Raw genomic sequence first — 22,998 nt, 5'->3', positions numbered from 1 at the left:
ACCATTGTGTCCGTGTGTTGGCCTACAGGATTCTTCCATTACAGTCTGACCACCAAGTCGCACTGCCGCGTTTGCTACACCCTGTCTGCTAAGTCTGCTCTTAAGCAGTTATTTTTCATTTTTTGGAAGTATACCAATGTAGTAAACCGGTTTCTTGCCACACCACCCACTTCCACTTGGTTCAAATGGCTCTGAGCACTATGGGACTCAACTTCTGAGGTCATTGGTCCCCTAGAACTTAGAACTAGTTAAGCCTAACTAACCTAAGGACATCACACACATCCATGCCCGAGGCAGGATTCGAACCTGAGACCGTAGCGGTCTCGCGGCTCCAGACTGCAGCGCCTAGAACCGCACGGCCACTTCGGCCGGCCCACTTCCACTTGCTATGGGAAGAATGCGGTACAGCTTTCCCATTATTACAAGTAGATGCTACTAAACGAACTTAAATACTTACTGTTTTATTAAATATTGGAGACCTTCCATTCTAAATAAAATCCTTAAAAGGACATCTCTGCTGTCCACATCCCATCCAAATAAATGGAAAGAAGGGTGTAGTTTAAGGCTCTATGGTGACGAGCACCTTAGAACTAAACGCAGCACGTCCTCGAATAGGACAGGAATGAAGAAGGAAATTAACGGTGCCCTTTCTGAAGAAATACCCGGCGTTTGCCATCAGCAATTTAAGACAATCACGCAAAACGCAAATCTTGATGCCCGAAATTCGATCCCCCCCCCCCTTCCCCCGCCCGAATGAGAATCCAATCTCTGAAACCACTGTGTCACATTGCTCGTTGCGATCAAAGCGTGCGAGACAGACACTGCACACAATTTCCTCTACTTCAGAATATTCCAGAGACTGTTTTGAACATTTTATTTAGAGACGAAACTTCGCGGCAGATTAAAACTGTGCGCCAGACCGAGACTCGAACTCGGGACCTTTACCTTTCTCGGGCAAGTGCTGTACCATCTGAGCCACCAAGCACTAGTCACGACCCGTCCTCACAGCCTTCATTCCGTCAGTACCTCGTCTCCTCCCTTACAAACTTCGCAGAAGCTCTCCTGCAGACCTTGCAGAACTAGCACTCCTGGAATAAAGGATATTGCGGAGACATGGCTTAGCCACAGCCTGAGGGATCTTTCCAGAATGTTGTTCAGAGATGTTGCTACATTGCGATTTTTGACACAACAACGTTGACACACTGCGACCGCACGTCTACTACTTAAGACTGCCTGCTCACAACTGACTGATCGAAAGCTCATTTGTTATTTACAGTTGTTAGATTATGCTTCCAACGTAATTATTACGCTGTCATCGCTTATGCGCCAGGAATAAACTATTTCGGAACATTTTGGATGACAAGTGTATACTAAGCCCGTACAGCGTAACGCGCAGCGCGCCAACTTGGGAGCCGGGAATGTTAGCTAGATCCGGATCGAGTCCACGCGGCGGAATGGCAACCGTGGCTGGTCCATCTTCCAGGGTGACTTTAAGCTGTTTTTCCCCGCTCGTTTACGCAAATGCTGAGTTGGTCACCAAGTTCCCCCTCAGAAAAGGTGATACACAAACAGTTAAAATATGATCACACTCAGAACAGGGATTATACGATTCACAGAGAGGTGGCGCACACAGTTTTCCTCTCTTAGGTAACTGACGACTGCGATGGCACAAAATTATCCGCCACAAAGTTACGTACAACAAATCTGCTCAAAATGGTTCAAATGGCTCTGAGCACTATGGGACTTAGCATCTGAGGATATCAGTCCCCTAGAACTTAGAACTACTTAAACCTAACTAACCTAAGGACATCACACACATCCATGCCCGAGGTAGGATTCGAACCTGCGACCGTAGCAGTCGCGCGGTTCCGGACGGAAGCGCCTAGAACCGCTCTGCCGCCGCGGCCGGCAACAAATCTGCCAAATCTTGACTACAAGACAGTGTTAACAAGAAGAAGAATCATATTTCCCTACTCCACTCACTAATGGAACAGGAGTTACTACCAGCGTTTTTGGGGAAGTATGGAGAAGCACTGTTTCGATTAAATTCTAGATTATAGTTTCTCTTTTGGATATTTCGTATAAGGGCCATAAGTACAAGCTGAGGCAGACAAGAACGCGCATTGCAACGCAAAAAAATCAGGAAGGGAATGGCAAGAAGCAAAGTAAGATTTAAACGCTTCGCCATTAAAGCTGAGCGCTTCATTTGAAGTAGGACTGGAGAAATAAGTGGCCATTACCAGTTTAAAGAACCATTCCAGCTTTCATCTGAAGTGATTGAGGGTGATCGCGGTAAACCCAACTCAGGATGATAGGGAGGGGATGGGGGTACGTGGTGCGAAGTAGCCTTCTCCGCGCACTGTTCAGTGAGTTATAGACTACTGTGTAGCTGGACAATATACTTATTGGCTACAAATAAACTTTTTAAGTATTAATACAACAGTAAACGCTGCACATGAGATCACTATGTTGGATTTCGTACTTTATCGCTAATCGGACATTCCCACGCGTCTGTGACTGCGTGATGCATCAGTACAGATAACAGTAAAGTGGATTTTTGCAGATCAGTGTCAATGGTTTTGAAGTGCGTAGTAAGATATTTTGGCACCGCTCCCAGTCCGCCGAGAACGCCTGATTCTACTTTTACTTGTTTACCCCAGAAGCAGTTTGATTCTATTTTCAAGTCCTGGTATGTGGCATGCTTTTCCAGATGTTTCTCGACGATTCTGCTATCACTTGGGATGGAAACGTCAGTGATGCTCACATACTAAATTTTTCTCCATAACACCAACATTCTGTCTGTCAGAAGTCGGAAGACGCACAGTCATTTGGTATATTCATTTTCGACAATTTTTCTAGCTTGTGGTCCAGTCAGTTGTTGCAAATGGAAGATGGTAATTTTGACATGAGTTCCAGAGGGTCATTGCGAAAGCTCAAGACGTCGTCGATTGTTTCCTCAGTTTCTTTACAGAGTCTGCATTATGGGTCTTCTGCACTTCTCAATTGTAACTTTGATCGCTTTACTTCAAATGACTCGTCCTTGTCCAACAAAAATCAGTCCTTTACATTATTATTATTATTTCTTTCCTTTCTCAGACGTTAGGTCTGGTTAAAAATGGAAAGTGACACGGACCTTGATCAAGCGTCACTTCCTTTTAACTGTACGGTATGTTACATTGCATTTAGGAACTTTCGGGTAATTGAACATGTATCAATAATTACAGATTTCTGTAGTTGTATATAAATGTTTGGATGTAGCTGTATTGCGTTGATGTACTGGTGGATATTGTGTGGTATGACTCCTATAGTTGATAGTATAATTGGTATAATGTCAAATTTATCCTGATGCCACATGTTCTTGACTTCCTCAGCCAGTTGGATGTATTTTTCAATTTTTTCTCCTGATTGTTCTATATATTTCTTGTATTGGGTATGGATGTTTCGATTAGTTGTGTTAATTTCTTCTTTTTATTGGTGAGTATGATGTCAGGTTTGTTATGTGGTGTTGTTTTATCTGTTATAATGGTTCTGTTCCAGTATAATTTGTATTCATCATTCTCCAGTACATTTTGTGGTGCATACTTGTATGTGGGAACGTGTTGTTTTATTAGTTTATGTTGTATGGCAAGTTGTTGATGTATTATTTTTGCTACATTGTCATGTCTTCTGGGGTATTCTGTATTTGCTAGTATTGTACATCCGCTTGTGATGTGATCTACTGTTTCTATTTGTTGTTTGCAAAGTCTGCATTTATCCGTTGTGGTATTGGGATCTTTAATAATAAGCTTGCTGTTATATCTGTGTTTATTGTTTGAGCCTGTATTGCAGTCATGAATCCTTCGGTCTCACTGTATATATTGCCTTTTCTTAGCCATGGGTTGGATGTATCTTGATCAATGTGTGGCTGTGTTAGATGATACGGGTGCTTGCCATGTAGTGTTTTCTTTTTCCAATTTACTTCCATCGTATCTGTTGATGTTTTGTGATCTAAAGGGTTGTAGAAGTGGTTATGAAATTGCAGTGGTGTAGCCGATGTATTTATATGAGTTACTGCTTTGTGTATTTTGCTAGTTTCTGCTCGTTCTATAAAGAATTTTCTTAAATTATCTACCTGTCCATAATGTAGGTTTCTTATGTCGATAAATCCCCTTCCTCCTTCCTTTCTGCTTAATGTGAATCTTTCTGTTGCTGAATGTATGTGATGTATTCTATATTTGTGGCATTGTGATCGTGTAAGTGTATTGAGTGCTTCTAGGTCTGTGTTACTCCATTTCACTACTCCAAATGAGTAGGTCAATATTGGTATAGCATAAGTATTTATAGCTTTTGTCTTGTTTCTTGCTGTCAATTCTGTTTTCAGTATTTTTGTTAGTCTTTGTCTATATTTTTCTTTTAGTTCTTCTTTAATATTTGGATTATTATTATTATTATTTCTTTACTTTCTCAGACGTTAAGTCTGGTTAAAAATGGAAAGTGACGCGGACCTTGATCAAGCGTCACTTCCTTTTAACTGTATGGTATGTGTTATATTGCATTTAGGAACTTTCGGGTAATTGAACATGTATCAATAATTACAGATTTCTGTAGTTGTACATATAAGTTTGGATGTAGCTGTATTGCATTGAGGTACTGGTGGATATTGTGTGGTATGACTCCTGTAGTTGATAGTATAATTGGTATAATGTCAACTTTATCCTGATGCCACATGTCCTTGACTTCCTCAGCCAGTTGGATGTATTTTTCAATTTTTTCTCCTGTTTTCTTTTGTGTATTTGTTGTATTGGGTATGGATATTTCGATTAGTTGTGTTAATTTCTTCTTTTTATTGGTGAGTATGATGTCAGGTTTGTTATGTAGTGTTGTTTTATCTGTTTTAATGGTTCTGTTATTATTATTATTATTATTATTATTATCATTATTATTATTATGTAGGATATGAAGGACCGCTTTGAGCAAAACTTAGCCGAAATATCTTTGACTAAAACCACATAAGTGTTTTACATCAAGACGGTCGTACAGTTCGTACTTTTCGTAGGAATTAGCCAGTGAAATGTTTCTCTCTGTTTTAAAATTTACTACACACGTTGTTACTTTGAAATTGCCATGAATTTCTTAAGTTAATTTTCTGAGGCAATAAAATTGGCCGGCCAATGTGGCCGAGCGGTTCTAGGCTCTTCAGTCTTGAACCACGCGAGCGCTACGGTCGCAGGTTCGAATCCTGCCTCAGGCATGGATGTGTGTGATGTCCTTAGGTTAGTTAGGTTTAAGTAGTTCTAAGTTCTAGGGGACTGATGACCTTAGATGTTATGTCCCATAGTGCTCAGAGCCATTTGAACCATTTGAATAAAATTGACGTCCTTTTGTTTTTAGGACAGCGGGCCACTCGCAGAAGTATTTTCTTGGCTTGAAATAAAAAAGCAGCGAGTGACTTACACTAAAAACGAGTCTAACATAATTTACCCTATGTCTGTAAACCGTAAGCGTTCTTGCGTTGCGGAAGCGTAACCGAACTTTTATGTTCATTACAAAACGGCTATATTGCGTTTTAAAGCAGTACGAGGCTAAAAATATCGCATGCAGCGAAATGTGAAGCCTAGTGAATACCAGTGGCTAGTCCATTCTGCGGCAGCGATTGTTGAGCAGAGCCCAACTAGCGCAGGGGGAGCCCTCCTGTCCGCAGAACAAGCGCCACATCTGCGACCATCGATCGCGTGCACTGGTCTGAATGATTAAACCCGCCAACCCCTCAAGAGCGCTCCTGTCACTGATGGGGAGCTTATGGGATGGCCGGGTCCGATATACCAAATGAGAGCCCCTACTTGTCAGGCCGGCCGACAGCTTCCGTTTGCCGGCAGCCAATCCGTGAACGCCTTCAGCAGCTGAAGCGACTGCCAGAGGACCTGCCGACGGTGGGGACATCCGCACGCTGTCCTAGGTATTCGATTCCCGTGTCAAGGCAGCGGGGTGTTCAGACTCCCTCATGGCGGCTATATCACAGCAAATATCAAGAATAACAAATCATCATTCCCACTGTAATTTTATTCGAGCATTCTCCGTCACATTCTCACAGTTCAGATGGCTCTGAGCACTACGGGACTTGACTTCTGCGGTCATCAGTCCCTTAGAACTTAGAACTACTTAAACCTTACTAACCTAAGGACATCACACACATCCATGCCCGAGGCAGGATTCGAACCTACGACCGTAGCTGTCGCGCGGTTCCAGACTGCAGCGCCTAGAACCGCTCGGCCACCCCGGCCGGCTTCTCATGGTCGTTTAGCGTTACTGACCAATTGGGTTTCCCCGGCATAAAATCTGGACCGTGTATCCCGTCTGTATTCTATCTCCAAGACGTTCGTTGAGATTCAGATACAGTAGCGAAATAATTTCGCGAATCCTAAACAAGCTACAGTTTTGACGCACACTGTCTCAGATTTGTTCAAAATGGTTCAAATGGCTCTGAGCACTATGGGACTTAACTCCTAAGGTCATCAGTCCCCTGGAACCTAGAATTACTTAAATCTAACAAACCTAAGGACATCACACACATCCATGCCCGAGGCAGGATTCGAACCTGCGACCGTAGCGGTCGCGCGGTTCCAAATTGTTGCGCCTAGAACCGCTCGGCCACTCCGGCCGGCTCAGATTTGTTGTCAGCTTCAGTGGATTATCAGGTGTTCCAAACAACGTTGCTCAGAAATACCATCTAAACCGTTACTGGAAATACAGGGTGCTCCAAAAGTCCGTTATCATTTGAAAATTCAATACTTCACGGAATAACGTAGGTAGACAGGTAAAAATTGACACACGCGTTTGAAATGACATGAGTTTTTACTGAAAGAAAAAAGTGCACAAAATGACCAAAAGATGGCGCTTCACATCACACAAAAGCAACAATTAGCATAACAATTGATGTTTAGCAAACGCGATGTTCTTTACCGTCATTCATCAACAATACTTGTAGTCGAGGGACAAAAATGGTTCAAATGGCTCTGAGCACTATGGGACTTAACATCTGAGGTCATCAGTCCCCTAGAACTTAGAACTACTTAAACCTAAGTAGCCTAAGGACATCACACACATCCATGCCCGAGGCAGGATTCGAACCTGCGACCGTAGCGATCGCGCAGTTCCGGACTGAAGCGTCTAGAACCGCTCGACCACCGCGGCCGGCGGTCGAGGGACAATGTTGGAACAACACTCTATAGCATATCAGTAAGTATGGTGAAAAATTGCCGTCATATGTTGTCTTTTAGCACCGCTAACGAGATCGGAGGATTGTGGTAGACCTGCGACTTCAGGTAACTCGACAACGAATAATCACACGGATTGAGATCTGGGGACCAGGGAGGCCACGCATGACGGACGTGGCGGCTCGGCACTCGTTCCTCACCAGACGATGTGTGCAAGAGATGTTTCTCACGTGCAGCAGTAGCAGCATTTGTGTCCGGTCGTCCACTGCGGGGGCGATCATCTAAACAACCCGTGGCTTTGTACTTCGTGATCATTTTCTTCACAGCTACACTTGTCGCAGGACCTTTACCTGTTCGAATACCCTTCTTACGGCGATAGGATCGTAAAGCTGCTGTAGCGGATTCCCCATTCTGATAGTAAAGCTTCACTAACAGAAGCCTTTTCTGTTAAAGTCAACATGCTGTGTTTACTGGCGTATCTGACTCCATCTCTCACTACAGCTCGTTTCGTACACTATTCTCATGCGGTGTCACTAATGTGTTGCTGTCCAGCACTATCTGTTGGCCGGTTTATTCACTCGCTTTTCGTTTCAATACATCCCCATATTGCTTCAGGCATATGTGTAAAATTTTTCCTCTCTACCTACATTATTCCGTGAATTAGTGCGTTTTCAAATGTTAATGGACTTTTGGGTCACTGTATACCAAAAAAGCACCTTTAGCGTGAGCAATAGGCCATATACTGTCAATCGCAGAAGCAGCTTTGAAACCTTGGCTAACTCACCGTTATATTCCAAATAACTAATGCACGTACTTATAGGAGGACAGAGGGAGGAAGGAGGGGAGAGGTTTCTCACCTCAAGTATCCGCGTTCAAGCCACCATAACCGTATCTGAAGCTCACAACTGTCTTCAATTTATAACGATATTTTATCCCTAGAGCATTGTTACTAAGTGTAACTGTAGTTTGACGTCTCTTTTGCGTCTCTTTTGAGGGCGCGATTTGTCCTAAACGAAAACAAATATATTTTTTTATTTTCCTTCGTTAGTTATTTTAAGACACATTTAGAGCAAAATTTCAGTAGGATAGTTAAATGAATACGAATTATGCATTCTTTTTTTCTCATAGTAGGCGATGTAAGCCATCACGAATTTCATATCTGGTTTTGGTTGCACCCGTACTGGAGTCAGAGAATAATGTAATTGTCCGCCCCTTGAGCGTGTCATTGTTCCTTTTGCTTCTGGTCCCCCGTTGTCATTGTGCAGCACGGTCGACGTCATTAATGTCAATTTCAGTTGACAAATTACGCAGTTTAGCACATGTGCTCACGCGAGATTTTGTATTTGATCCGGTGATATGTCAGCTCGCGGTTGCACAAACGACACAGAAGCCTGTTACAGCGTCGCAGCTTACGCGTGCCAGTCGATTGAGTAATATTTTAGTGCTGTTCTTTATTTTTATTTGACTTTGTGTCGGCTGCCAAAGGCTTTACTTAAATACGTGGGCTGTGACACCTATACAAGAGTTTTGATTCAATGTATTCCGTTTCAGTTCATTATTCATGCTGTGGGAGTTGGATTGTATCAACGGAGAGGTTATAAATATTAAGATATTTACTTATACGTGGCATATGACAGTCAGCGCATGAAAACATTCAGTTACGCTATTGGCAGAACTCTTAGCTGCACAAATTCATAAAGCGCTATGGTACTTATTAACTGATTGTACAGTCCGTCCATAAAAGATTTGTCTCACTTCAACAGCGTTCAATTCGGTTTCTGAGAATAGTCCTGCTTTTTTTTTTTAAAAAAAAAAAGGTTCCGTAATGATAATCCCAGCGATGTTTTTGGAAATACCATACTTTAGATTACTGAAATTCGTCTACGGTCTACCCAGAGACAGAAAAAGAAATTCACCGTAAGTTATTGAATCGGTTTCCTAACTTCCTTCAGCGATCCAACCTATGATTCCGATAATTTTAGCCGAGTCGCAAACGCGCCTATGAAATAATACTGCAGCATCGTTACAAATAATTGGAAATATGACATTTCTCAGCGCGATATTCTTCAACATTATTAGTTTCGTTGCTTTGAAATTCATAGGATTTCACTAATTCCTGAAGTTACACTGAATGCTTTCTAGCAGCCGTGATGATGGGCGGCCAACTTAGGTTGTATGTACTTGTTTTCATGTTAAAGTCACTGTTTTTATTAGTTATCACAACTGACTGATGATATTATCCGTGTGTCTCATTTTTAGCTGATAAATTTAATAAAAAGGCCGTCTGCGTTAGCCTGTTTCGCCTTTCAGTGATCTACTTCTAAAAGCAACATAATTATGATTCATAGTCTTTATTTTACAGGTATACCATAGCAATTCAACACAAGTTTCGCCTTGCAGTGATATACTTTTAAAAGCAACATAATGGTAATACAGAATCTTCCTTTCACAGGTATGCCATGGTGATTCAACATTGGTTTATTCAGAAAAAATACAGTTTAAAGCTTATAACCAAATGATAGTGTTAAGGGAGAAAGAAAGCAGTTTAACGTTTCACCTGTAACTTATTAAAGGAAAACAAGATTCGAAGATGTTTGTGATTTCAACAGTAAAATAATAATAATAATAATAATGTAATACTAAAAAATCAGCACCGTGACTGGTAACGATGTTTTACGGTGCACAACGCGCTTTATTTCCACAGACAGGAATGCTGTCTGTACAATACATAACTATGTTCGCAACTCTTTCTAACTTAAATTTTGTCCTGTTCTTCTCGAATAGCATCCCAATGTTTTAAGCAAAACGTCATCTCCCTAGATACAGGTAAACATCTGATTATATATCAGCAGGGATATGTAGCTGTTACGGAAAACAAAAAAATAATTCGAAAGTCATGTATTACAGGCCTGCGTTAAAACGGGAATATATAGACAGAGAGAAACAGTCATGTAGAAAGACCAGATCAATCCATATTATAGCACTGATTACTAATTAGTGCTTTCCTGATGCAATTATTCTAAGCAGAAGCTGTATACGGTTTACTGTATGGGAGCAGTAATCATAGCGAAGGTTGTCTGAACTTCGTAATGCCCTGCGAGTCACGGTTCTCCTGTGTGTAAGATACTGTCACTTCCCCAGAGTTGAGAATCAGCACCTCCAGCGATGGGAAACTGCACTCTCAAATAAATTCCAAAGCATTATGCGACGAGGCATTTTGCATATAAATGAAGTACACGAGCCAGAACTAAATGCTTGACCTAAAAACAGAATTTATTTTTTGTATCCTTCAGTCATAAACATCAGTTGCTTTTTTCTTTCTTTCTTATAGCACTGCTCAAGCTGAAAGTCACTTTAATTGTCAGGAGGAAGAATTCTAGTACCAAGCAGGTACTGACTCCCGATCGTTTGAATTTTTATGCTAGCAGTCTGTCGAACTACGTTCCTTATGGCATAATAAGCGACGCTGTAATTGAAGGGTAAAGCCACGTAAACGTGGTTTAATCTTCAGTCCGAATACAGTTTGCTGCAGCTGGCCCAGGGGATATTGTCGGAGCACATCTACAACGGCAACATCTCTCTGCCAACATTTCTGAACATCCACCCATGTACTCTGGTTACTGGCACGAATCCATCAATACGCACTTACTTTCCTCTGCCCTTGAAACCGCTGCCTTCTAATCGCGTTCTCTCACCTATCTTCTCAACAGGGCCGTAATAGTGGGTGATCGCACCCAGACGCACGGGCGTCACAGACCGGTATCCTGTGACTCCTTCACTGGCATACTAGCCATTTCTAAAAGGTGACAGTAGAACTTAATGTGTTGGTTCCCATACTAGTGTGGATGTGGAGTGGGCCCACTACTGTGTAACAAAATGAAAATATGATTTGATGCTGTTCTCCGAACAAGTGCATATCCTCTTATAAGTACGTTTAGCGATCTGACAGACTCACTGCGGTCGCGCTGCGGTATCTCCTGTAAAGCGGCTTAAACATGAATGTAAGGCAGATACAGAAGGAAGATACTGGAGACTTTATAGACTGAGCGCTAGCTCAGCTTTTTCTACGGTGGTAGGGAAAAATTCCGTACTCATTGTGAAGGATCCATCCTAAATTCACTTAAGCTGAGTTGGTAAACAGCAAATCATGTCAGGTTCGAAATTCTGATCAGATTTCTCTCACGCTGCCACCGTTTCCCATTCGTCTCCCCATTCGCAGCGTTTGCCAAAATATGCTGCTGTACTTTTTTGTCTGTCAGGAGTTCACATTTTGCTTATCCGCCAAGAGAAAGTGTCCTTTCACGCTCTTCTTGAAACGAGAAGAAACCAGGGAAACGTATAGCTTGTGGTTAATTCTGAGATACACGATTGATGTCGACAAATTACGTAATATTCATTGTATAGAGCTGGCCAGTTAAATTCGAGGATTTAAAAGCTGAAGTGGAACTTTTGAGTGAGGCATTTGTTCATTTAATTTTTGTTGTTGTTATTCTAAAATTAATACCGCACGGCAAATGTTCGGTATTCAGTTGGAAGAAAACATAATTAGCATCAAACTTACACTGAAAGATAAATTGTCAAATACGAGGGTTATTCGGAATGTAAGGTCCGATTGGTCGCGAAATGGAAACCACAGCGAAAATAAAAAAAATTTATTTGGGATAGGCAGCTTCATCTTCGTGCTCCTTCTCTACACAGTCGCCGACCTGGAAATTTCTCGGAGGGTTGTTCCAACTTTTCAATACCGTAGACATAGGGTTCAGCCGTCTGTGCCTTCCACCAGTTCTCTACGCTGGTCTGTAGGTCGTTACCAGTGCCAAAATGTTGTCTTCATAGCCAGCGGTTTATGTGAGCAGAGATGAAAAACAGAAGGAGCAAAGTTCCAGCTGTATGGTGTGTGATCAGACATCTGCCATCGAAAACGCTGCAGAAGCGTCTTCATTGCCGCTGTAGAGTGCGGCCGAGAATTGTCTTGCAGAAGGGAATCCAGGAGACGTGCCTTATATGGAGTTGCATGAAATCAGGCGCAACGTCGCAGCTGACTCACAGACTTGGCGTGAGACACTATTTTGTAGACGTCTTTACGTGCTCACTATGCGCTCAGATATGAAAAGAGCGATGTGATGCGATCGGCTGGCATACTACAGACGTTGCCCAACACATCTGTGCACAGCTTCTTCGTATTTTCACTATGGTTTCCATTCCGCGACCGATCAGACCTTATTTTCCGAGTATCACTCGTAATAAGACACATGCCTTTTCGGGATGCGGACGTTTTCATAATTATAGGCACAACCAATGATTAAAGACATTGGTAGCCTGTAGAAAAGGAAGCCAACTAGTTTTTAAGTTTAGTGACATAGGTAGTGAATGTAGCCTTTAAAATGTTTTAATACTCGTACAATTGTGAAGTCAGACGGTAAAATATGCAAAGCTGCGTAATTGAGAAATGTTGACAGAAAGTATCTGAAGTTTATTTGGGATGGAAATAAGTGAAATTGACGCTACGCGACGTGAAATCCAGAGTAACGGGTCTGTCAAACAATGCGACTGCGAGAAAAAAAAACCTGTGTTTCAATAAAATTTACGTACGCTATCTGACTCTGTGACAAAATGACTTTGTGTTAAATGTTGGCCCTGATTGTTGCGAATCTTTGTTAGTTTAGAAAATAATTGCTGTACCAGAACTATTATCGTAATTACACAATGAATGACCATTGAATGAAACGCATCTGACTTTATCTGTTAAATTTGTTTGAAATCACAATGTAGCACTTTCATAGAATATTTTACTCGCATTAAACCACTGAACTCATACTGATATTATCCTCGTAAATTCACTCTGACACTCACTGTGCCTGACTCTAAACATGAACTATAATGATAATGAAATTTATGGCTAACCTTTTTTTAAAAATAAAATAATGATCTGACTGACAAAATTAAGTTTCACTCGCCGTGCTAACGATGTGCTATGCGAGACGGGATTTCATCAATACTCAGAAATGTTCCTCAACAAACAACTAGCAATGCGCAATGAGAGTGCGCAGTCAAATAAAACTATGAATGCAAATGGAAAAATCAGGTACTAATCTCACTGACAAAGAAATAACTGAATCTACACTTTAAGTTTTAACTGGGCTTCATTAAGTCATAGCAACAATACAACTTTCCACACTTCTCACTCATGAACTAATTCTCAAAATGTCTCTTTAGTCATTGCAGTGAAAGATAGAACCAAATAACTTCGTAATAAGACCTAACAAAAAATCTGAACCATAAGCGCTGTTATAACAATCAGCTTACTAAGTAATTACAGATGTAACAAACTACGCTACTTTTAATGTTACCTTTTTCATTCATGCAATATTATAATCTTTCTGTTTAACATATCTCTTTAAACATCATATTGCAAAAATTTCCCCAAATAATGCTGACTCCACTCCAGTGCCTGGCAGCTTCCGTCCATTTCAAGCCAAGCACATTAGCACGCAGTTGCTACTGGCACACACTGACTGTGCTCTGACAAAGTTCCAAACTGTATTATTATAAAGGCAATGTCAAAACAATATTACAAAGCTTGAGAACATTTATCGGATTTACAGATTAATTCATATTTGTGGCCCATGGCATACTTAGAATTATCATTGCAAATAGGACAGCCATCTTTCAGTAGGACTAAAAAAATAATGTGTTTATTATTGGTAACCCCAATAATGTGTCTGTAAACTGACTCGCTCAACATTATTTTGATAAAAGAATAGTTCATATGATCTATGGAACATGTAACTAACTAAGGAAGAGAAGCAGTAGTTGAGGAGAATACTTCTTGTAATGTGAAAGATTAAATGATACATTAGGTGAAAGATATTTCTGAGAGGCTGAGACAGAGAGAGAGAAAGGATTGCATTTCATCGAGTAGGTGTAGGCAGAGGGATAAATAATATCAGAAAGCAAACTAAACTGATATTTCCTTTCAATTTACATTCATATTTGGTCAATATGGTTTGCAGTTTTTCAACCCTGTTGCAGCAAACAGTAGGTAACAGTAATCTGTATTTCGAATGTGGATGGCTCGTTGAACTGAGCAGGAGACAGTGCGGGAAATGCTACATAATAAGTGCGAACTGCAGCGTCCTACGACAATGGCCAAAACAAATGCATTGTGTGGATTCATTTGCCGGCCTGCCTGGTGCTAATTGATACCTGGCGGCCGTAGCAAGCTCAGGCTTCTGAACCAGGTTTCAATTTTCCGTAAACCAGCTTCCCTGCCTTTGCAAATGACAAATTGACTGCGATAATCTTTCGATGACATACGCATTTTACGGCGTAATAGAGGTGCGTTAAATTGACGCTAAACCAGAAATTAAAATTGTTCATTCGAGTGGAAAATTAGCCCCGGCTTTGGCTGAGACCGTGCGAACCCTGGCTGCCCCGGGTGCTGACGACTACATCCGCAGAGCTGCGAATTCACTGATATCTGCTTGCCACACATTTTGAGTGTCAGATTCGCTTCTGGGACGGACCGATTTTTTCCTTGAAATTAGGGTGGCTTGTGTATATAATTTCACCGGCTTTCGGCTGATCTAATGATAACAGTCCATGGCAAAATGCTACTCTCGTACTCGAGACGAGCAGGGTTTAAATCCCATTGCCACGATTATCACTATTTTTCGTTATTAGTCGTAAATCAGAAAATTGGATGGTGAGTCAAAAAGGCTACGTTTGATTTCCTTTCACATGCTTGTGTAACTGATTTAATGCTGCTCTGATGACACCACAGCAGACGACACGTTAATTCTTCAGCAAAATTAAAAGATAACAGATGCCACATGGCTGACTACGCTGTTCTCTCATTGTTCGAGCGTCTGGAAAGTTGGTATTATGACTCTGAGTAGACTTCTTTCCTGATATCTGCTTACGTCAAAACCCATGATTATTGTGAATTGAATGCGCGACTTCTCTGTTTCAGACGTCTATGTTGCTTTCCATTAAACCTCTATAGCACAACATTAAGAGATCATCAGCAGAGATCATCATATTCTATGACGCGAGTTTCAACTTAGCTTGTAAATAAGCGAAAATGCCGTTATATACAGTAAGTGATTGATATCTTCAAAAGGCGTTAGAAAAACAATAACATAGTGCTACCGGATAGTATGGAGTGTCAGCTTTTGGCGTCTTCGAACCTTCCTTTTCTATCTTTAGATAATTAACCGAAGCGTAGCAGTAACAGCAACCTGTTCCAAAGAAATTATCACAAACTTTAAGTCTCCAGATATTGAGCAACATGGTGCGATGGATTAGCACATACATCTCGATGTTCAATACAAAATCTTTGGTGTGACGTCATAAGCGAGTGACTGCGTGTGAGATCGCTCTCCAAGTTTTTATATATTTTTAGGTTTCAGATATATATTTTAACAGTTTTTGTGATAATATTTACTATATAAGTGACTTATTAGTGGTTTCTTCATTCACCTCTGCCTTTCTTGTGTTGTGACGTGATATTTGTGAGTGTTTCGTATCGAGCAAGGAGTGCAGTATTCTGCTGCATCCATTTTCAATAAGCTACCACAAGAACTCAAAAATCTTAGCAGTAGCCCAAACTCTTTTAAGTCTAAACTGAAGAGTTTCCTCATGGCTCACTACTCCTATTCTGTCGAGAAGCTCATGGAAGATCTAAAAATTAAGCAAATTCCAGTGTTACATTGTTGATTTTCTTTATTTAAACTTACTACTTGTCACCTGAATATGTTTTTCTATATTTCATTTTATCTGTTTCTAATATCGTGTTATAGGGTTGGGTTGTCTGGGGAAGGAGACCAGACAGCGAGGTCGTCGATCTCATCGGATTAGGGAAGGACGGGGAAGGAAGTCGGCCGTGCCCTTTGAAAGGAACCATCCCGGCATTTGCCTGGAGCGATTTAGGGAAATCACGGAAAACCTAAATCAGGATGGCCGGACGCGGGATTGAACCGTCGTCCTCCCGAATGCGAGTCCAGTGTCTAACCACTGCGCCACCTCGCTCGGTATCGTGTTATAATTTCATGTACTGATTCGTTCCATGACCATGGAAACTTCTCCTTAATTTGGTCCCCCGGAACAATAAATAAATGATAATCTATTACCGGGACTATTAATTTAATCTTATAGAGACACTGACTGACCAGAATCAAAAGGAAATATTGCTGCTGAGGCGGCAGAAATGTATATTAGTTTACTGGAGTACCTAGTGGATGCTTCTTCTGGAAATCGCAAACATATGTTCCTCAATGTAGTGATCCCCTAAATCTAATTTTCCGAAAGCAAAGGATGTGCACAAAACAGCATGTACTGAATTTTGCACTATACTTCAAATGTATTGTTTCGCTCGCTTCTTTGTCACTAGACAACAACACGAAATTGTCACTTCTCACGGTTCTATCCCAGATGATGGAATTGTTAATTTTTGCGCAAAACTTCTTAGAAAACTATTTAGTTATGATTACTGTTAAACATTCGTTTTACTCCTTTTTCTTGCTGAAATCTGTATTGATTCCTATCCAGACACGTTTCATCTATTACACTGAAGCATTTTCAGAGGACTTAATCTGGAATAATACAGTTTTGTTTTTTTATAGGTACATATAGATTAGAGAACAGTTCACATCATAATTTCTGCATTAATAATTGATTACGTATACTTATTAGTTTTCCACCTTATGATGTGATAGTTATTCAAAAATTAGGTGCAAATTCTGTAGTATGATGCAGATGGTATGTGATTACCAGAGCTCATCGACACTATGGTTTTCATTTTTAGTAAGCCCGTGTGTTTCCCGACACGGAAACAAAAAATAGGTATAGGTGTAAGAATGCCAGTAATAGCTTTCATTGCGTTTCCGAGAAAAAGTACAGGAAACGATGTAACTGTTAAATGGTGAAAACACCTCATAAGTGATTTATAGATTTTATAAATGTAGTTATTAAGAGTTTATGATCTTCTTTGGCAAATCTCTATGGAGCTAAAAATCAAGATACGGTAGATGGAGGCCACAAACTACAAAATGTCTTTCAGATGAGTTATTCGACAATGTTTCAGATTCCATTAGATGCTAGTTATCAGGTTGTCATGTGCTGAAGAGTGGAAACGCCATGTGACATGCGGTATAATGCGAGTGACGTCTGCAGCTAGCTACAGAAGACTGCGCATGATACAGGGCGGGTCAGGAGGAAAGGTACGCGGTGTTGGTGATTCTGAACAAAAAACTTGAAATGAGCATATGTCCTTTTCTTCACGATATCCGATACATAGCTGTATGAAAACCACGAGCATCGGTCGCATGTTGTTCTTCAGTAGCACTCACATGCAAATCCAACCAAAGTGACAGACTTTGTAGTGTTGTCTTTACTGGCATTTTAGTGCGCACTTCACTTGCGCATGCTGTGCTCGTATTTTACACGCATATGCTCAAATAAAGTACAGTACGAATGAGCTCAGATAAGCAGCCCAGCTGGAACCGCAAGACCGCTACGGTCGCAGGTTCGAATCCTGCCTCGGGCATGGATGTTTGTGATGTCCTTAGGTTAGTTAGGTTTAACTAGTTCTAAGTTCTAGGGGACTAATGACCTCAGCAGTTGAGTCCCATAGTGCTCAGAGCCATTTGAACCATTTTAAGCAGCCCAGCAGTTGTATACAAGTGCTGCAAAATGCATTGCAATTGGCAGTTGTGTTTTTGAACTTTTTTGTGAGGAAATGTATACAATTAAACAAAACATTGTATTAGTTCCCAGTGCTTCATTTACTGTCGCTTGCATTTGTTCTGTTCCCCACTGTTTCTTAAGTTTCCTCGAGAACTGTTAAGAACAAGAGATATTTTCATATGATTTTTTTTTCAGAATAACTAATACTATCACACCTCATAGCACGTAACTTTCCTCCTGACACCCTGTATAGCACTGACAGCGCCATACTTGGTGACTGTAGACGGTGTTATCTTAGTTGCTGTTTTGTTGTAAAATGGAGCCAAGTGTATTTCCTGAAATGTGACGTGCTTTGCGTGTTGCAGACGACGGGCAACATCCTCAACTTCTGCGAAGTGGGGCTGAAGATCTCTGGCGTGGCGCCCATCACGAGTCCGGCGGCCGTCCAGTTCCCCAACACGTCTCTTACGTCGGTCACCGTAGCCACCACCGAACGGCACACCGTCGTCTTCCTCGGCACCAGCTACGGTTCCATCAAGAAGGTCAGTCACACCACGTTCATCATAACCGTATGAGTGAATTGTAAAATGTTAACTTTCACTGCCGGAAATGTCGCGGTAAATTAAATATTCCGGGCTATTATGCCGTGATCGTGTGGCTTTTCCATTAAAGCCCAACGTTTCGTCCCCATCTGCCGAAGACGTTTTCAAGGGGGATCGTAGCTTGTTTGAATGTCCGATTCACATCCTGGATATGTACTGACAGCAGCAAAATTCCATTTATGCGTGTTCCCCTGCAGTAGCGGGACGTTGCATGTTTTAAATACTTGGGAGCAGTTGGCCGATGTCAGGTGCCGTCGTTCACTGTTGCTACCCCATTGGTGGAAGACTCTTTTCAGCACCGGGATTCAGGCGTCATTCAGTTTTAGTCCTCCTCCCTCCTGTTGAAATTCCTGGGGTGTTTAACAATTTCCATGGCCTCTTGTAAGGCCTTTCATGGTATCCGCTTGTGGCTGCCAGTACTTGACTTCTATCAAAGTGAATGTGGCCGTCTCCTGGTTGTAACAGCTGGTCTGTCAGCCTGTTCCCTCCTACAGTTGTCTCGTGCTCTTCTTCTCGTTATTTCATCTTTTTTTTTCTTTTTTTTTAGCCACGTACATCTCCCTTCAATTACACGAAATCCTGTAATTTCCTGCTTTTTTTCCCAGAGGTCTGCGAGCATTCTTGGCCAATTTTAAGTGATCCTGTGGCTTCTATATGGGTTTGTAGATTACCGAGATGTTCCGTTTTGCCAAGGTTTTCCCTATGCGGTCGGTAACTTCCATAACGAAAGGCAGGAAAACGTTCGATTACAGAGGCACTTGTGGATTGCTATAACCGCCCCACAGAAACAATAGAGATGCACAAGCGCCTGTTAAATCGAAAGATTTTCTGCCTTTCGTTAAGGACGTTACTGACTGGATAAGAAAAGTCATGTCGAAAGGTAGCCTTGAGGTAATCTGCAAACCCATCCGGAAGATACGGAATCAGCTAAAATTGTCGAAGGATGTTGCAAACCTCTAGAAAAACCAGCAGTCTATTAGATTCCCTGTAGCTGTGGGGAGATGTAGGTGGGTGCAACAAAAAGAAAGGTCAAATCACGACTAGAAGAGTACAGGAGCAGCTGTAGGAAAGGAGAGATTGACAGATCAGCTGTTACTGAACAGTCCTTGCAACTAAGAGACCACGACATTCACTTCGATAGGACTCAAGTACTAGCAGCCACCAGCGGATACTATGAAACATTATACAGAGAGAGGGTAGAAATTGTTAAACACCCACGAAATTTCAATAGGAGAGAGGAGGGCGCGAAATTGGATGACATCTGGATTCCGGTGCTGAAGAAGATGTGTACGAGTCTTCCACCATTGGGTGATAGCAACAATGGTCGACAGCAGCCGACAACGCCCAATTGCGCCCACGTATTCGAAGCATTTGACGTCACGCCTCTGCACGGAAGCACGCGTAAACGGAATTCTGCTGCAGTCAATAACGATCCGGATGTGAATCGGACACTCAAAGACCCTACGATCCCTCTTGAAAATTTCCTCCGCAAATGGGAACAAAACGTTGGGTTTTAATGGGAAATCCACCCGACCACGGTACAATAGCCCGGAATATTTCATTAATTGTGACATATGAGTGAATCGTTGCGACGGGATCTTCTCATGAAATTTCAATCAGCAGTTTTCTCCTCCGATTGCGAAAACATTCTGTTGGCACCCATCTACATCGGGAGAAATGATCATCACGATAAAATAAGAGAAATCAGAGTTCGCACAGAAAAATTTTAGTGCTCGTTTTTCCCGCGTGCCGTTCGAGAGTGGAACGGTAAGGAGACAGCTTGAAGGTGGTTCATTGAACCCTCTGCCAGGCACTTTATTGTGAATAGCAGAGTAATCATGTAGATATAGACGTAGACGTAGATCGTCGAGCAATGCGGAAGATGGTTGTAAAAAGCGCATGAAATCACTCGTGAGTTACAAAGGCCTATGTAAAAACTGACTGCATTGGACAGTTGGTGATTGGAAACGAGTGATTTCCAGTGAAGAATCACGCTATAACCTCTGGCAGTCTGATTGAAGACTTTGGGTTTGACGAATAACTGGAGAACGTTACCTGCTATCATATGTAGTGGCAACAATGCAGTATGGAGGCGGTGATATTACGGTATGGGTTTGTTTCCCGTGGGCAGGTGTACTGCTTGCTGTAAAGGAACAGTTCGGAGACGATGATTGTTTTAGCGTGACAGGGCACCCAGTTATAAAGCAGCATCTATGAACCGATGGTTTGTGGACAAAAACAATCCTGGTATGGATTGGCCTGTCCAGAGTCCCAGTGGAACACCTTTGGAATGGGTTACAAAGTCGACATCGCTCCAAACCCCAGAGTCCTACATCACTACATTTTCCGGTTTCGGTTCTTGAGGCATAATGGGCTGCCATTCCTCCGGACATTCACACACCTCATTGAAATTGTCCCCAGCAGAGTTAAGCCGTCATAAAGGCGAAGGGTGGACACACTCCATATTAATGTCCACTGAGAGGTGTACATATGCTTTTCATCAGATAGTATACATGATTGTGATAGTAAAAAACAGAAAAAGTCGAGATCTTCTGGAAGGTAGCCAACAGTCGTCCTGCCGGCGAATGCAATAGGAAAACGCGGGGGGGGGGGGGGGGGGGGGGCGGACTTGTGGCGATTTTCTCTTCTCCGTGAATGGCCATAAGTTCATTATTTATGAAGAGCGATACGATCAGTCCCAATAGGCATACAACAATAGTAATTTAGTAGTTTATTCAGTTTTTCACGTACACTAAAAAAATGACGTAAAGGAATTATCCGAATGGTACGGTAATCGGTAGATGTGGTGTATATGTACAAACAAACAATGATTACAATTTCAGTAGAATAGGATTGTTTTTTCAAGAGAAAGAGCTTCACAAATTGAGCAAGTCAGTAACGCGTTGGTCCACCTCTGGCCCTTATGCAATCAGTGGTTTGACTTGGCATTGATTGGCAGAGTTGTTCGATCTCCTCCTGAGGGATATCGTGCCAAATTCTGTCCTATTAGCGCTTTACATTGTCAGAATGCCGAGCTGATGGAGGGCCTTGCCCATTATGTTCCAAACGCCCTCAGCTGAGGAGAGATCGGACGACCTTGCTGGGCATGGTAGGATTTAGCAAGCACAAAGTCAAGCAGTAGAAACTCTCGCCGTGTACGGGCGGGCATTATCTTGCTGAAATGTAAGCACAGGATGGCTTGCTATGAAGGGCAACAGAACGGGGCGTAGAATATCGTCGACGTACCGCTGAGCTGTAGGGACCCCGCGGATAACAACCAAAGGAGTACTGCTACGAAGAGAAACACCACCCACTCCATAACTCCTGGTTGTCGGGTCGTACGTTGGGCGAAAGTTAGGTTGGTACTCCACCGCTGACTGGAGAGTCTCGAGACACGTCTTCGGCTTGTAATGTCATTAACTGGAGTAGAACTGTCGTCAGTATGAGTCCCGCTTCGAACTGAGTCCTTATGACCAGCCAAGACGTGTCTGAAGACGCCCCAGACAGTGGTGGAATACCATCTGACTGTCACCCGCCAAACGGCCCGAAACCGGGAGTGTTGGTCTGGGGTGCCATTTCTTTTCCCGTCTGGGTCCCTTTGGTTGTCGTCGGCATCACCTTTACAGCAAGGCGGTACCCCGACAATATTCTTCGCCCTGTTATGGTTGCCCTTCATGGCAAGCCATTCTGGGCTTACATTTCAGCAAGATAATGGCAGCCTACAAGCGATGAGTGTTCCCACTGCTTGTCGTCGTGCTTGCCAAACCCTACCTTGGCCAGCAAGATCGCATGATCTGTCCCCAGCTGAGAACGTTTGGAGCATTAGGGATACGGTCCTCCAACCAGCTCGGTATATTACCATCCAACGCGCCAATTGGACAGAATTTGGCACAACATTCCTCAGGAAGACCTCCAACAACTCTGTCAATCAGTGCCAAGCCAAATAACTGCTACCATAAAGACCATAAGGGCCAATGGTGGACCAACGCGTTAACGATGTGCTCAATTTGTGAAGCTCTTTCTCTTGAATAAATAATCCAACTTTTCGAAATTATAATCATTTGTTCGTCTGTACATATACATCACATTACCGATTTCCGTCCAGTTCGGATAATTCCTTCGTGCTGGACCTTCTCTCTCTCTCTCTCTCTCTCTCTCTCTCTCTCTCTCTCTCTCTCTTTCTCTTTTTCTATGAGTTAATTATTGAAAATCACACCCTGAGGTCGCTCACCCGTAGCCGTGGGATGGGTGGCCTCATGACACCCAAGGCTACCGAGAATCAAGGGAGAAGGGGAAAGAACATGTCAATTTAATCAACGAAGTGTTTATGACCTGCATTGACAGTGAGAGGACTAAACTCCACGTTAGCTGTGACACGGGGGCACTGCTCCGAGGTTGGAGACCCAACACCTCTTTCAGTTCTTTGGGAGTTTCTGCATATATGTACTTAATTTTGTCGTATCGCCCTTATCAGCGGCGTAAGGAAGACACTAGGATAGATATTCAGCTTCCGCCTC

At 42.3% G+C, this 22,998-nt stretch overlaps 1 protein-coding gene across 1 annotated transcript in view; it reads left to right on the top strand.

The window, feature by feature from the left end:
- Positions 1–22,998, top strand: part of LOC124556296 (plexin-B) — a 973,640-nt gene that overhangs the window by 240,655 nt on the left and 709,987 nt on the right. Inside the window, exon 2 of the mRNA XM_047130271.1 lies at positions 18,245–18,421. Within this exon, the coding sequence (XP_046986227.1) occupies positions 18,245–18,421 (177 nt within the window). The remainder of the gene's footprint in view (positions 1–18,244; positions 18,422–22,998) is intronic.

The sequence above is a fragment of the Schistocerca americana genome, chromosome X, assembly GCF_021461395.2.
Source record: "Schistocerca americana isolate TAMUIC-IGC-003095 chromosome X, iqSchAmer2.1, whole genome shotgun sequence".
In the NCBI taxonomy this organism is placed as follows: domain Eukaryota; kingdom Metazoa; phylum Arthropoda; class Insecta; order Orthoptera; family Acrididae; genus Schistocerca; species Schistocerca americana.
This window is presented reverse-complemented; position numbering and strand designations above follow the sequence as displayed.